The sequence below is a fragment of the Zosterops lateralis genome, assembly GCF_965231275.1.
Source record: "Zosterops lateralis genome assembly, chromosome: Z".
NCBI lineage: Eukaryota > Metazoa > Chordata > Aves > Passeriformes > Zosteropidae > Zosterops > Zosterops lateralis.
In genome coordinates, this window is record NC_139800.1 from 59,776,378 (window position 1) to 59,793,917 (window position 17,540).

The following is a 17,540-nucleotide window of genomic DNA, read 5'->3' on the forward strand; positions in this document are numbered from 1 at the left end:
TGGTAAAACACTTCTGTAAATCAAGTGAATATAGCTCATATATGTATATTTCACTTCCTTCTGTAGGTTTCACCCATGATAGGCCTACTGTGTGTCAGAGGTAGAGACTTGAAAGAAAAATATGCTGTGTGAAATTTTCTGACCACAGCATTTAGTTATAGATTTGGCTATTAAATTATCTTTTTAGCTGAATTTATTTCCTTAAGAAGCCAGAACTGAAAGGGTTATGGTTTGTTACTGCAGCAGTTATCAGCAGACAGCCGTCTAACCTTTGGTACTTACAGGTATTTTATGGCTCTTGATCATATTATCAAATTCTTCATTAATTTTTTTGTATTTTTCTTCAGTGCGTGGGGTGAGAGCATAAGAGGAGTCAGGATCAGGGCTTTCACAACCTTTGTTTTCTTTCTTGTGCAATGCCTGCCAGGTTCAGAGAAATATCAGAAAGTAAAAAAAAAATGAAAAGGAGCTCAGGGTACTTACACATAATCTTTGCCTGCTGATCATTAGATCAATATCTTCATTAAGTTTTCTGTACTTGTCCTCAGACTCAGGGCTGTGACCTACTGAATCGTCTGCATCAGGGTCTGGACTGTCACAGCCATTAAGTCCTTTCTTTCTCAATGTCTGAAATACATAATTTGTAAAGTTCAATCCTTGACACTGGCTGCAAGAAAGACTCAGCAGCATTAAAGAAACACAAACTGCTCATCATAGAAAAGTTTGACATTATGCTTTAAGGAAAGAAAGTGACTAATGATTCACCACACTGATGCTGTAGGTTTTCAATTATGAGTGCCAAGTGAGGACCACACAAGACCTCTTTCTTCTGAAGCTGGAACCAATCAATAAGGAATGAATCTGGCAACTGACAAAGTGCCTATGATAGTATCTCCCCTGCCTCATGGTTCTTATATCCCACAGCATTAGGGGCTTAAGCTAAACACAGAATGCAAATTTTTTAACATAAACCAAACTTAACATATTTCCCTATACTGTTTACAGTGGAATACGCTGATATTTTTTGTTAAAGGTATGGAAGAGCAAAAGGAAAAATAATTGAACCTGTAACAAATTTAGGAGTCCGTTTCTTCACAGAGGAAGAATAATTACCCAAATTGAATTCAAGGAGTTACTTTAGCAATGTTGTTCCTAAGCCTATGCTTTTGATAGGACAGGAGGGAAGACGAGTTGCTAATATGCTATGAAATAACAATTAAGAGCTTCTAGACATTGTGTTTACATTTTATTGACTACACTTACAGTGCTACAAATGCACTGTAGTGAAGCTTAATGCACAAGAAAAAGCACTGCTAAAACAAATGGTTAGTGAAAAGTCAAAATGAAAGAATTTCAAGTTCAGCTACTGAAATACTCACAACCATGATTATCATCACTAAGATAGCAGAGTTGAAAAATCTTTAAACTGGAATGAAATCAGTAGCTTGCAACTCAGAACAGCTGTCTGGCTCAAAAAGGTTTTAACTGATCTACTGTTACAGGACACTAAAGAACAGCCATAGGCTATATTAAGGTAAAAGAATATGAGGAGAAAGTGTGGAGTCCTAAAGTACAAGCAGTAGTATATAAAGCAAATATATTCACAATTTGTCATATTTAGTTTTAAGGATGTCTCACTCAAAAACTCTTAGAAGTCCACTTGGCTGTCTAAAAAATTTTTAAGTCAGCTTGCAGTCCATTCTGTGTTGAAACCTGGCTAAGCAATCTCAATTACAATGAAAATATCACATATTTTGTGTGTTAATAAGTGGCTAATTCATGCTGTCTGTAAGTGTGGGACACTCTGGTTTCTTTTTGCCTTCTCAGAATGGTTGTGCATCAGCTTTTTCCTTCTGGAATAGTACATTTCATAACTATTTTCTTTATGAGGACGTTCAGCTTACTATTATTACCTGTAAGTATAAGGTTCCTTGTTCTCATATTATTGAAAAACCTCTCAACCTTGCGTTTTTCATCAACAAAGTAAAGTGATGGTGATTAGCCCTATGAGATCTAAACCTTCCAATTTCACATTGTAGAGCTCTGAAACAGATTTAGGCATTTATGAACAACCGGCTTAATGCAGATCATTTTTTTCAAACTTCATAACTGTAGAGACTTCAAGTCAATTTCATCAGCTATTTCTGAAACACCAACAAAATTATAATCCATTGGAAGAAAAACTTGAGATGGTAAAACAACCTGAATGATTCCCTACACCTTTTCTATTCCCTCTTCTTGCTCTTTTATCTTTCAAATGTTAAATGTTCAGTTAGCAGAACAGACATAATCATACATTTTATCTACTGCTAGTAGCTTGAAACAAGCCGATTAGAAAGAGGGTTTTGCAATCAGCTGCTGTCTAATAAATCTAATAGACACAACAAGATATAGTAAAACAAAAATATCTCATTGCAATCTCAACTAACATTCTTCTCTTCATATAAGGACAAAACAGTTGTCCTCTGAATACATAAAATATTCTGTTTCAAGATTAGATCAGGCTGTACAGACATGAAACTAAGATCAGCACACTTGGGACCATTTCCTGAGCTCATATGATTCACTGACAGAGTCCTGCTGATTCCTATGAAGTCCCTGAGGAGTGTGGATGTGAGCTGGACAAAATGGCTTCCTCAACTTAAGGCTTTGAGATGATAGACCAAAAAAAAAAAAAAAAAAGAAAAAAAAAAAAAAAAAGAATCTTTTCCCATCATTCAATCACATTCAATCATTCACAAATTGTTGTCTGCTGCTTTCGCAAGACTGTGTCTGTGTGAAGCAGATGCATCTTGCCCTCAACACAGCTACAAATGCCCTGAAGTTCTGCCAATGATTGCTTAGCTCACAGGTAAACAGTCGCTACTGTGGTTTGTAGAGGTTCAAGGATGCACCTTTCAGATGCTCAGAAGAAGAAAGGCAATGTGAGCCAACATATGTCTTACAACAGTCTCCAGACAGACTGGATTCCCTCTCATTGTAGAAGTGTTTTTAATAGATATTTATTTTTACATTATTATCATACCTTTAGAAAACAGGTTGCTTGCCACACCAGGCAGAGAAAAAGCAATCTCTATTTCCACCAGAAAAGCCAAGAACTAATTGTAATAAATTGTGTCAATATTCTACCCAAAATTAACTTTAGCCCTAAAGAGAGGAGGCAAACCTTTCCCTTGCAAAAAAGGATCAGTCTAGTGTTTTAGGCTGGTACCTTGGCTGATGGTGCAAATCAAGTTCAGTAACACAGACCACTTGCTCTCTGTCCTCAAAAAAAAATAAATCAATCAATCAAACAAACAAAACACAGACACTCCCAAGCCCAACCTACAAAACACCACACAAATCCCAAACAAAAACAAGCATGTATTTCAATGAGATGGTTTAAGGCCAGTTAACAGGAATTTCCACATATATGCTGGACTCAGAGGCACAGCTCTTAGCTTTGTGAGTGATGGAACTAATGCCTGGTTCCCAGTGAATTTCATTTTGTGATAAAGTGCAATCTGCAGAGAAGATCTCCTGTGCAGGGTCTCTGGGGATTTCTCTTCTCAGTACCCATCCTTCTGCTGAACCTTTGCTGCTTCTGTCTGCCACGACTCAGGCTGCAATGCTGTCTTCAGCTGGGAGTCTTTCTGTGAGTAATTTCTGGTTCTTCTTTTTTTTTTTTTTTTTGCACAAGAACATATAATTTTCATGAAACTTGTTGGAATTTCACTGTCTTTGAGACTCCTCCCTTTCTACTAGATTTGCTTGGCACTGAATAAAAAATGAAGTTGTAAGGGAAAAGACAGAAGAAGAGATTGATAGATCACACTGGAACAGGAACACACATATTCATATCACAGTCCTCTAGAGAGGAAAGCAGGATAGAAGTGACATACTCTCCACTAAGGTAATGAGTTGTATCAAGGACAGAAATAATGACCCTGAACACCTTAGTATTATCTCTGGCTCCTCAACAGGCAGGCTACCGTTTTTCCTATCTTATTGCCTTGTTTGTTATTTCACTCTTCTTCACACCATTAACTGCCACATTAAACCTCTCATTTTTTCCTTCATTTTTTCCCATTGTTGGTGTGCTTCAACACAAGTTTGTACAAGTTTGTAGATCACAAGTAAATTTGGAACTGACCAAAATCAAACTGACCAATATCAAACTGATTAACAGCTCTCTGGACTTTGTGTCAAGTTTTCCTCTTCTCCTCTATTTTGTGTCACCTCTTGAAAGCAGAGGCTGGTTCTGGAGTCTTTGCAATGATTTAGAAACAATTTTTCTTATGATGTTGAGTTGTCATAGACCCTTGCAAACCCTGGAAAATAGCCAGACCAATCACATCCTCCTGGAGATTAGCTAGTTTCCAAAGATTTAATGACTATTCAGGGAATTTTTAAAAGGATAAAATAACACAATTGTATAGTGCATTGCATTCTAGAGAACCCTAAGCCAGATTTCAGTTATTTTTAAAGAAAATAAGCCATTTTTCAACTACGGAAGCTCCACTTCTTCCAAGCAATTAAACAAGTAATTATATTGGACTCCAATAACCTAAAAATCAGCCAAGGCATATGAAAAACAAAATGGTTAAAGGAAAACAACCTTTGGCTGAAATCTGCTGTGCCAGCAATTAGTCTAAATCCTACTCTGTAAATCTCAGAGAAGAAGTGCTAACTTAGTGACATGCTGACTCCTGTAAAATGAAGTATAAACAACTATATGCTTTCATTTCATGCAAAACTTATCATCATTATGGAAGCTCAAAAGAAAATATGGCAGTAAAACTCAGGTCTGATTTTATTAAGAAAATGAAAATCATTGTAATTTTGAAGACTTTTGAGAAGGAAAACCCTTTCATTTTCCTAATCTAGCCCTTGTTTCTGCAGTTTTATCCCCCAGGTTTTTCTTTTTGATCTTTTTAGCACTTCTTTAACAGAACAAATGGAGAAGGTTAGAAATTATTTTTTTCATCTTATAATTTAGTTCATTAATCTTTCTTTTTTAATAGTTTTATCTGCCATAGAACTGCTTCTCATAGCACTCCAGGGCTTGGAAATGCTCACAGTATAGGTGCCAAATTAAAAAGACTAGGTCAGTTGATAAGGTTCCCAAAAGATTCAGACCAGCTCAATATGTTCCTTTTTGATATCCTCTGCAACAAAGACGTAACAAGGTTAGGTTAATCACCATCTTCATTGTGTAATGAAAAGTGTGATCTCACTGGGTCTTCATCTGTAATCAAATTTTACAGTGTGGAAAAATTCAGAATTAAATGTCTACTTCTAAAAATTCACATATCTTTTATGTTGTCTAGAAGCCACCACAATGATCTTTAACTGACAGACCCACTAGTGACAATCAACAGTGCTGCAATTTAATAAACGGTATTTTTCTTCAGAAAAAAAATTCAAGTGCCCTCCATTTTCACTAGCACTTTCTTTCCTGTATCTGGATGGAATAAATCTTTTAGCCACAAATTAAAAAAAGTTTTTGTCTCTTTTCTTTTCACTGGAGCTACATATGAACGTGGTTAGGCAGACAACAGCCAATTTCAAAGGAGTTATACGCTACTATTTAAACTGCTTTATCATATATAGTCATTCTGCGATTCCAAAGAACCAGGCCAAATTTATGGAGGTCCCCCAAAAGAGCAGAAAATATTTAGACATAGGCTGGATTAATTTAAGCATCACTTTGCTCTCTGTGCAACAGAAAAATTAAAGTTAGAAAGTGTTGAATGAAGAAAACCTCTACTCTCTTCTCTTTTCTTCTCGGTTATTTAATGATGAAATTTTATCGTGAAATTGCATGATACAATATATGGTGCAATCAAGTAATGAAAGGTTCTACTGAAATGAAAAACACAGAGGAAGAGATAGGTTGCTATGGGAACCACCCATCTGAATCTCCTAACTTATATGTAACTAAAGTCTCAAATTTTATGTTTCATTAACATAAAATTTTTAAATTTTTACATTTAATAATGGACATAAACTAGTATGCTGGTACTAATGTACTTTAATTGTATGTTTAGAAGAATCACATAAAACATTATTACTCTTACATTATCTAACAAACTCCATGCACACAAAAATGTATGTAAGTAACAAAGAAAAAAGGAACATTTCTTACCTTTTTTAAAAAACAAAAAATAAAAAATGCTTTTGTGGCTTTTATTCCTTTTGAAGCAAGCTACAGAGCTTATATAAAGCTGAACTTTTACAACCCCATGCTAATCTTTTTGATACTACTTTATCTTTTCCGATGTTTTAAAGAAAAAAAAAATCCATTGTTTGGTACTATACGTCTGTCTTCTTCAAATGAATACACATAAATGTGCTCTTCACAACATTACACCAAACCCTCTGCTTGGATTTTCCTTTCACATGCCAAGTGATTATTCTCACCACCTTCATGTACCTTCTCTAATCACACTTGTTATGAAACCAAACAGCACCAACATCCTTTGCCAGTCACACCTGCTTCTCTCTGCTTACAAATGACCACACAGTGGATTTGACAGCACACAGGACATGTGCATCGCTAGCTCATCAGGGCATGAGAGCTCTACCTGATTACAGAGTTCACTCGTTCACTCTATTCTCTTCCACTCACACTCTTGTGGTGTGCCAAGGCATCTCTACAATATTTTGCAGTGTTAGTACAAACAAAATCTGGTGGGTTTTTTTTTTTTTTTAAATTTTTTTTTTTTATTATTATTATTATTTTTTTTTTATTTCAAAAAGTGCACTAGGATAGTGGGATTTTTGCTTCTTGGCTACATATGGCTCTGCTACCTAACTTGGGTATGGGGGAGCTTTAGAAGGCAGTGCACCTGGTGCAGCCCCAGAGCCCCCAGGACTTATCTGTTTGTGCAGGCCTTGCAGCCTCCAGCAGACTAGTCAGCACTACCACATCTCCTGCTCCCTCTCTGCAGTGCCTCTCCTGCATCTGTATGAGAGAACACCCACTGCTGTGCTGCTGCGCCCTCTGGAGAGATGGTGAGGCTGGAGATGGGAAAATTCCAGAGGTTTGTTTGCTCTCTAAAAGAGAGAATGCAAAATCTTTTTTTTTAATGCTCAGTCATGCCAACTTGCCAGTGCTTTTCTGTTTAATATTGACTTAAATTACACTAGACAACTTTGGCTTTTTAAGTGTAAGAAGCATACATCAGATTCAGAGATCTCACAGCAGCAAAACTAAACCACATATCTTTTGTGGATTTTTGTGGATTTTCTCTGAAAGAAACAAAAGCAAACAGCATGAGGACTTCAGCATTAAGGCTTTATATTAAAATTCCTGCAAATGCATGGTCACTTGGTCTGTCCAGCTGGCAAAGAGGAGATTGATGGGGGACCTCATTGCAGTCTGCAAATTTCTCATGAGGGATAGATGAGGGGCAGACATTGATCTCTGTGGTGCCCAGTGACAGGACTTGAGTAAATTGCCTGAAGTTGTGTCATGGGAGGCCTAGTCTGGCCATTAGAGAAAGGTTCCTCACCCAGAGGGTGGTTGGGGACTGGAACTGCCTTCCCAGTAGTCACAGCACCAAGCCTGACAGAGCTCAAGAAGTGTTTGAACACATGGTGTGACTCTTGGGTCTGTGATGTGCAGAGTAAGCAGTTGGGCTTGACGACCCTTGTGGATCCCTTCCAACACAGCTTATTCTGTGATTCTATGTAAACTTGCACCCCCTATATTCACATGTATTTCATGGGACATGCAAATCCCTTCTGGCCATCACTTGTAAACTGTTTTTAAAAGAAGAATTTAGATCTGAATAATTCCTGAGGTTCTAATTCAGGATATTTTCTCATCCTTTGGGCTTATTCCCATCCATCATCATGGTGCAAAAGGTCTGAAAACCCACAAATCCCCCTGGGCAGCTGACGTAAGATTCCTACGCCAACCCTCAATGCAGGGGATTACATTTCCTGGGGTCTGGAAGAGGAGATGGCAGGAGCACCTGCTGATCCCAGCCACCCAGGAATCCATGGGGGGAGAGGAGCATCAGGTGACCGATGGTGCTGGCTGGCATGATGTGGCTGCAGCCAGCAGGGAGCGGATCCCCAGAAATGTCATGCATCCCTGCCATCTGCACCTGTCAGTGCCAGCACCTGCTGCCCCCTGGCCATAGATGGCTGTTTGCAGGGCTGCCGTGCTGACTGGGGACACTCTGCTCCGGGCTGCTTGGCTTTTTTTGTCTTTTCTTTACTCATGCTACTGTTGCAATTCTCGGTTCTCCTGTGGTTACAGTCACACGAGTGCAGTGTTTGCATCTTGCAGATATATACACAGAAATGTGTATGTATATCTATATCTATACATTTGTATCTATATCTATCTATCTATATCTGTATCTATATAAATATACACAGATATGCATACATACCCTCTACTAAATCACATCTCATCATCTTTTTATTCAAATCTAGATGGATGTTTTAGGAGTGCTCACACTTGCACTTCAATGACTAGCTTCCATTTGCTATGATGCAGTATAATACTACCTTAATATTGGTGGTATGCTGCATGAGTGGAGTTAAGAAAGTGGATATGTTTCTTCAGAAAAGACTGGCATTTTCTAAATAATGAATTCACATGTGAGATTAATTGGAGGTGTTAAGATTAGTGACATCAATGTAATGCTGATCTACTTGTGATTACGGCTTCTGATGAAATCTTCTCTACAAGTGTCTAAAGTTTAAAAAGAAAAAAAAAACCAGCTTTGAATGAACAGAATTCCTCATAAATGTTAGTAAAAGTTTATGTAAAATGCACTATTTACATGCAAAGACTGTATACAAATGAAACGTCTGTGTAGATATTTTTTCAACCTGTATTTGAAAAGAAACTCACGTTCTGCTCTGTTTTATTAAAACACATGACAACAGTCCAGAGACTGGCTGTCAATGTGTTATGCATAAACTTAGAAGATTATCTACCTTAGATGAAAGATATTCTCAGGATATTTTTGTTTTAGTGATGGAATGATTACCAGTCCCTTTTGAGTACCACAATGATTATAACTCCTTACTGAGGGCTCAAAGGCCCAGGCACTACTTTTGAGTCATGGAAACATAGAAGATATAGATAAAGGTAAAAATCATGAGGTTACTCTCCCGTATTTCCTACAATTTTTTCTGCATTCTGTCCTCCTATGAAAGTGTGCTTTCTGTAGAATGCTGGCTAGCACCACAGCCTGGTAGCAAATATCATATTTTGCATGCCCTATCTTTTCACAGAAAATAGACTCCCACTATTTTTTTGAGATAGATTGTTTGCAGAACAACTAACTCCATGAAGACAAAGCTTCTACATTTTGGCTACTTCCATTAACTCACTGGCAGGAGCACCAGCATGCCATAGCCAGACCTGGAAGCCGAAGGATGCAAAAACAACCCAAAGCCAGAATAGTTGCATCCCTGACTCACCTTTTCCCATTGCCCACAGCAAAAAATCAGTACACTATATGCCTGCCTGATTTTTCAAACCCATTGAAATGTATGAAGCTTTTAAATGGCCAGGTTTTCTCTAAGCTTTATATTTATCTTTGAAAGAGAACAAGATATCGGTGAGAAATAGTACATTTGATTTGTACAAGGTTTTGCTGTTAGACACAGAAAGGGTATGGTAGGAAAAATAAACTTTACAGTAGTACAGAAGAATAATTTCAGTTTCTTTAGGGAATATGAGGCCTCTTAAAAATAATCTGTAATCATCAACAGGTTGTTATTTCACTCTTTCTTTTTATGTTCATCTGTCTATAATCCTCCTCTGGCTCCAGCCTTCCAGATGGAGCACCATCTTTGACACTTTCATTTGTGTCTAATTTAGTCAGACATATACACAAATACAAGGCTGAAGTCAGATCTCACTTACACTAGTGTAAATTTGTAGGCGGATTTGGAACAGCTGTAAACATACCAGTCAAGATATTCTAGATGTACAGTGGTGTTACCAAGTCTGTTACATCGTTGTTGCTAGCTCTTGAAATACAGAATATTTGAAATATGCCGGGCTTAATATAAATGACTGGAGAAAAAATTAACTATTTCAAAGATAGCTGGTGTTTTTCCATGATATAAATGGGAACATTTAATACTAAATACTATATTCAAAATACTTTAAAAGTGAAATACAGAACTTGAGAAATTTGAAATACAGAAGGACACATATACATTACAGAATATTTTCTTACAAAAACCTATAATGAGAAAGAATGACAGCTGATAGGAATTATTCTTTGCATATAGTTTGAGCATGATTTATGCTTTAAAAGATCCATAAGAGATTCTGAAATTATATCTTTAGGGACTGCTTCATATATAATTAATATGCAACCATCCTGGGAAGAATATATCACCAACCTGTGTAGCTTTGCTAGTCACTGAAGTTTTCAGGAGCAGAAATGATGGGTTCCTGAGACAACTAAAAGTGTAGCATCTGATATAGGTTACTTTGGATGCCAATTTTTCCTAGACTATGAGGCAAACACCTTCACCCTCAACCATGGGGCCAGGGAACCTCTGATGACCACAACATTTTACTTTTCTATTTCATCTGAAACTGAGCACTTCCAGCAGCATTGAACTCTGCAGTACTGACTCAGCAGTGAAAATGCCACCCAGTGAGAAAAGAACACCACTTCCTTTAGCACCTGGGTTTTCTTTGGAGGTCTCCCTTAAAAATCTTGAATGAATCAATGTTCTGAGCAGGTTTGTTTTTCCTCTCAGAAACCGAACATTTATTTTATAGCAGATCAAATGACAGGGTATTACAAATGAAAAAAGTACCAGTATGACAATGAGCAAAAGTTGCTGAATAGCAGTTCCTTCTATAGGAAACAGAACATTTCCTTTTATTTTCATAGTACTGTAATTGCTTATCCATTGGTAAAAATGCCCAAAGCAATTTATTTTTCAAAATGGTGAATTACAATGGAAGCTTGATCTCTGAAACTCTAGCCTCCTGTTTCTTTGCAGCATGGAGGGGCCTTAAATAGCACAAGGCAACAATCATCAACTGAATGTTCTGCTGAGAGAGCTGTCACCAAGGAGAAAGAGAAGGAAGGCTCTTCCCTAAGTTTAGAGAAAGCAAGTTACAGTATTTGACAATCCAAATTGGCTCTTGATTTTAACTATGGAAACAGATAACTCAAATGATGCAGAATTTCATATTTAAGATGAGTTTTTTCCTGTATGTAAGTTCTGTTATTTACCAGAAACATTTGTGCAAATTGTATCTATCTTTAAACAGTTGCTAAAATCTCTAGACTATGATATGCATTTGTCAGCTTACCAAGTGTCATCTGCTAGAAACAAAGAACTGGATTTTGTTTTCCCATGGAGAACCCTGCAGGAGTGGTAAGATGCAGACAGAAACTTCACAAGCTGAAATTTTCAGATAAATAAACCAAACACTAGCCAAAAAAAGGAGTGAGAAAGTGTATTCAGGAGTATGGAGAAGCTCGATGAAACTCCATAACTGGATGATTATCTTCAAAAGCTGCTCCTTCAAAACCACTGTTTCCCCCAAGCATAACTTCTTTAGAAGTCATAGTGCTCCTATCACTCTACTCTTCCCTTGAGATGTGCGAGCACTTCTCTCAAAAGGAGAGAATCAGAAATGACAGAGTTAGCAAAAAGTTGTCAGATTTTGAAAAGCTTTTTGCTAATTTCCAGTCAAGGAAATTCTAACTTTATATTATGGCAAACTATGCCGACATGGAGTCAGAAGCCTCTTTACATAAGATTATCCAAGGGTTAAGCTGTTACTGTGCTGCCTAAGAAGATGCAATTTAACTCTTGCTTCTCTTACTGACTTCCTGCATGGGCTTTGTTAATTCACTTTTCTATAGTTCTCCCTCTAAAAAAAGGTGAATGACCACCACTATAATTGGAGTGCTGTAAGAAGGAAAACCCAAGCAAGTGGTATGCCCAGTCAGAAGTAGAAATTTGGTATAGAGAAACAGACTGACCCCATATACACCTGCAAAACCTGGCTTTATATGCTGCTTTCTGAAGCTGTTAAATTAACAATGCGATGGTCAGGTTCAGTGCTTTGCTGGGGAAAGAAGAAAGCATTAGAAACAGAGCAGCTTCTAGTTCTCATCACTGCATGAGAAAACAGGAATGTCAGAGAGAGACTCAAGAACTAGTCAGAAATTCTGGCCAGGACACAGTTTATAGGGGTACTAGAAAAATCATGGCTGAGAAGATAGAAAAGAAAGGGGAAGGGGAAGGGGAAGGGGAAGGGGAAGGAAGAGAAGAGAAGAGAAGAGAAGAGAAGAGAAGAGAAGAGAAGAGAAGAGAAGAGAAGAGAAGAGAAAGAAAAAAAGAAAAAAGACTTAATTCAGAATCTAAATGTTTTGTTTGAAGAATTTGGCTTCTTCTGGAAGCAGATAAAACATTTTAAATGTTAGGGTTTTTTGCTCTAAAACTGGATTTCTTTTTTTGGGACAAAATTATAGGTTTGTAAGATATATTGGTATATTGGCCTGGCAAAGTCTTACTGTCTGAGATCTTAAAATCTTTAATCATATGGTAATTACAGAGAGAGATCCATGGGCTACAAAAGTCTCCACTTGGGTCCCTTAATTCCACAGGAGAGATGAACAAATGGAATAAGATTTCAGCCTGCTTAATTTTTCTAACTTGTTAGAAATGGGCATGAAGGACACTGTGAACATGAGTATAATAGATACTGTTTCACTTGGTGAAGACTCAGGTGTGGGCCTGAGTCTGGTCAAAACTCTTGGCCAGTTTTGATCTCTTGCTACTGCAGCATGAATCTCTGTAGAGGGCTGCCTGCTCTGCCCTGCTGTCAGGAGCTTCTCACCCCATGCCAGAGCCATGGGGCTGGAGCAGTCAAGGGGTGGGCATGCATTCCCTTCCTCTGACCCTGCTCTGAAGGTTGCAACTTCCAACACAGGAAAGGCAATAAATAGCTTGGGGGTACTCACATCTCTAGATAGCACAGGTGTTTTCTCAGACCTTCACAGAGTCATGTCACAGATAAGAAGGGGAGCTTTTCTAATTAAAAAAAACCAATTCCAGAGCTGCCTGGTGGACTGCACTTGTTTTAATGAACTTTTCACACTTTAGTGAAAAATTCTGAACCATGGATTATGTTTTGGGGACTGTTTTCCTGAGAAAAAGATAAACAAGTGATTTCTGGCTATCTGAGAAAAATATTCAGAATCCACTAGTGTTCTGATTTTTTTTTTTTTCCTAACAGGCTCAGCCTGTGAATGAGGAAGAACCATACAGGGTCCTTTCACAACAACAAGTTGAAATCCACAAAAATCCACAATAGTGCAAAAGCACTATTCCCAGTCTTGTTGTGCTGGAGGCTTGGACCAAGTACAGGCCAAACTTGAAACCATTATGATGAGAGATGGAAAACCAGCATTGCCTAGTGATATTTCTGTGGCAAGAAAACTGAGTTCATTTGCTTATTCCATTACATTGGCTATCATCTAAGCTGTACAAAGCAATCTGCCCGCTGCCACAAAAGCCAGAGCTCTTTCCTAAGCTCTGGAGAGTGTTTAGAGTGTAATAAACTAGAGTAAAGAGCATTACTTAGAATGACAAAGGACTACTTCAGATTCTCCAACATTTATTCTCTAGCATTGATTCTGAATAAAAAAAGTTTAAAGTTTAATCAGAAGCTAACTGTGCCAATGAAAGCAGAGATGTGATAAGATTGACTGGGATTACCTCAAAATTAACATAGCTTTACCTTTTGATACATTAAAAGAAAAGATCTGGCAAAGAGATCCTGACTGATTTTGGTGGGCTCAGGCTTTCACACAGGACTTACAGTACTGAAAGGGACCACCAGTCTCCTAAATAATTAAAATTCCAATACAATAATGCTTGAAAATCCTTTCCATGAAGGGGCCATGAGAATACAATAATTTCTCTACTTCAGAAGTGCAAATTTTGAATCTAGAATCTATAGAGAGGTTCACAGTCCTGAGGTTTGTCTAGAGTTTCTCAACATTGTGAAACTTTGAAATAAACTGCAGAAAAGCTTACTTGCATTGATTGCAAAGTTGGCAAAATTCCTATTTCTCCCTGGGTATGGTAGATCACAAGACCCCAAATATAATAGCAGTAGCAGAAATCGATGAGTACTTCTTTTATTCCTGTTACTGATTTGGTCATGGAGATCAGTAGGAAGCAGACTTCACTTCAGAATGTTTAGGTTTAGTCAGCTTTTTTACGCCATTACCCTTCATGAAGAAGGAGGTGGAATTAAGAACATTTCTTCCATGAAAAAGACTGTACTGGAGTAGGTAGATTTGTCAGACTCATTAATGGGAAAGGAATGAAAAAGTTAATCTGTGGAACAAACAAAAGAATTTTCTATTACCCTTGGGATCCAATGTTTCAACCTCAAGTACAAGTCCAGAAAAATCTCCCTTGTTCAGGATCCAGTTGTGAATGTGTCATGAGTATTACTATCAGGTGGGTTTACTCCTACTAGATAAAATGCATTTTATTGATAAAGGTAATTTTACAATTGTCATATTATATGTACACATATGTAGCAATCTAAAGGGGTCCTAACTGTTCGAGGGTTCTTCTAATGCAGCTAATTAGGAAGAAGCCCCACCTCTTCCTGCCCCAAACTTGAAAGCTATAAATTAAGATGTTTCCAGGACAGTGAAATGACAGCACTTCTTTCTAAGGACTCTTTGGAACAGAAGCAGTATTTAAAATTTCATGGTAGGAAAATGGTCAGTGAGGAGTGTTCCTTTGTGATTTGAGCTTATACTGAAACCATAAAGAGCAGTCCACATCCTGCTGCAATTGCCTTGTTGCAAAGAAGGGCCTTGTGACAGCAAAGGACTATGGAATTGATCCAGTAAACAGTTTAGGGACATAGAAAGTTCAATTTGGCAATACCTACAATATAGGCACCTGATCTTCAATGTGGAATTCACAGTGTGTTAGGATCTGAGGCACTGGAAGAGTCTGCTGCTACAAAACATGATCCAAACCTAGCAGTATGCAATGAAATTGTGAGTGACCCAGACCAAGCAAATGGGTTTTCAGAAATCCTATCCCTCATCAGAAGCATCAGATGCTTACCCAGGGCTACAGAGATGCTTTCACCCACATTCCTGCTGGGTATTGACTGAAGTATACTGTCCTCTCTTCCTCTCCTATGGGCAACTTTTCAAAGACTTGAGCAAGACTCACTCTTTCTTTTAAAAAATCTTTTCTGTTCCTGATTTTTTTTTTTTTCTTTTCTGTATAACAGCTAGTGGTTAGAAACATACTAACTGGAAACACAGATTCTGTTTCTTCTTTGATCTCAATAGGCTCAAACCCATTGCTCCCCATATTCCTAGAAGGCATAGGATTTACTCAGCTTCCTAAGCTCTAAATAGTTCTAGGTACTTAAACATATATATAATTCACTGTAATGTTTTGCCTTTGAGCATTAATAAATGCACACTTTGCTCGGTCAGAGAAATAGAACCTGACAGCAGACAGAGTTCTTTGACTTGTAACAGCATTTTCATTTGAGGAAAACCTGCTGAAATTCTTTGGGTCTTAAACTGGGACTGGGAAAGACTGTCAGCTTTGATTCATATTGGGTCAATACTTATTAAGCACAGTAATCTTCAAGGTCAAATAACAGATACTTCATGATGTTCATGTACCTCCAGACAAGGGTTTTGGAAAAATGACTGTTGCCATATTTTAAGGCAAGTTTAGACACTTCTGTGAAACATTTTCAGATATAGGATGGAAAGTACTGAGCATAATTATGAGATTTTATTCATAAATTAAACAATATATATGGGTCATTAAAATTTACATCTAGGGTGGCAAGCTTCTTTTCAGACAGGTAACAGAAATGTAGCTCAGATGCTAAGGCACATACTGGTACCTGCTGGAAAGAATTCATAAAGCTTCCACTTTACTGATATGTGTTTAAACATGTTAGAAGCCTGTAATAACCAATACTTAGAGTATAAAAATTAAAAGAAGATTCTTTTTTTTTTTTCATGTTACAGCCTATATTGCAGGAAGCTTTAAACAAGGCATTTCATTAGGTACTGCTTTTGTCAACATTTTGATGTTTTTTGAACCAATCTCTAGCAGCTGTGTGTTGTTAAAAGTCTTTTCAGTGACTCTTCTATAATTTGCTTTCTTTGAACAGCCTGTGCACTATAACACTTGATAAAGGAAATAAACATTTATGTGAACAACCCAAAGTAAAATGCATAATAATTCATATATATGATATTTATATGATATAAATTGGTATACAATTCATATACAATTTATATATATTTATTTACATGATATTTATATAATTGTCTATAGATCACACAGAATGATAAAAATAAATGAGTTTGAGACTTTTTTTAATGCAATCATATCCAATGTATAACAGATTTTTACTTTTTACATCCCTATCTATCACACAAATAATTAACTAATTGTTTAGAGCATACATGATGCAACTTATTTTAATATTTTTACTTCTCCATTAATGGTAAACATACATAGAAATATCCATGTCAAAACAAAGTAAGGAAAACACAGCTACCTAAAGTTTTGAATTTAGAGGTTGTTGCATAAACAAAATGTTGATTGAATCTGTTTAAATGACACTTTTCTAATGCAATGAAAAATGGTTATTTAAGATTTGACAACACTTAACAGCTCTGGACTATGGAAATTGTTTCACAGCTGAATGTAAATTTGTGATTATTAAAAATGTAGAGCAACAAAGCATATGTATTTGAGGTTTTATAGCCCTTCAGATTTGGTAACTTACATTCATTTCAATTGTCTCATATAAAAAGATACCTAGAGGCCTCTCTGAATTCAGGGCAAGCAGAGTCTAATTAATATAAAGTACATAATACACAGAGGATGGATACAAACTTTATAGTACACAAATAAATATTTAATTTATACCTTCTTACTGTAACAAGGAAGAAAAGTCAGCACACTTTGAAGTCTAACTGAACTTTTGTCAGAGCTATGAAAACTGTGGAAAGGCATCTCACAGAGATAATTATCTGTGTGCAGTCTGGGGAAGGAGTGGTATGCAGGTAATTTGCTTCATGCAAATCACATGGGTAAGGTGGTCCAGCCTGAGCAGAACATTTAAGATGCTGGCTCCCTAGCAGGAGAGTAATGTAGGCAAAAAGCCAGGATTAGACTGACTTTTCATCCCTGTCCTCTTTGGTGATGAAGTTTCTCTTGCAGAGTGTCTTTTTTTCTTAGGGAATTCACAACTCTGTGGCAGGGAGTTTAACTTCTGAGTACAGATACATAAATACATACATACATACATGGTATGAACTGGGGAGGTCCCAGCTCTGTCACCCTTACTGACAGTGGGACTGCTTCAGAAAAAGAGCCATGATTCTGCAGAGTTTTCAGGAGCATTCAATATTCTTCTGAGATGTTTCAGTGTCTGAAAGGTGACTTGTATAAATCTTATTTTCAGAAATAAGACCTAATCATAGTATTGCTTACGACAAAAAGAGGCAGAATCCATAGAAAGT

At 37.2% G+C, this 17,540-nt stretch overlaps 1 protein-coding gene across 15 annotated transcripts in view; it reads right to left on the reverse strand.

Annotated features, from left to right (window-relative positions):
* The window catches only part of MEF2C (myocyte enhancer factor 2C), a 135,027-nt gene that overhangs the window by 36,180 nt on the left and 81,307 nt on the right, over positions 1 to 17,540 (reverse strand). For 11 of the 15 annotated variants that reach the window (XM_083883246.1, XM_083883245.1, XM_083883247.1 and 8 more), the window contains 2 exons: positions 568 to 627; positions 283 to 420 (listed from right to left, as the gene is read on the reverse strand). In XM_083883246.1, the coding sequence (XP_083739372.1) occupies positions 283 to 420; positions 568 to 627 (198 nt within the window). Of the gene's footprint in view, positions 1 to 282; positions 421 to 483; positions 628 to 17,540 lie in introns of all 15 variants that reach the window. The other 4 variants (XM_083883244.1, XM_083883240.1, XM_083883243.1 and 1 more) reach the window with 2 other exon arrangements.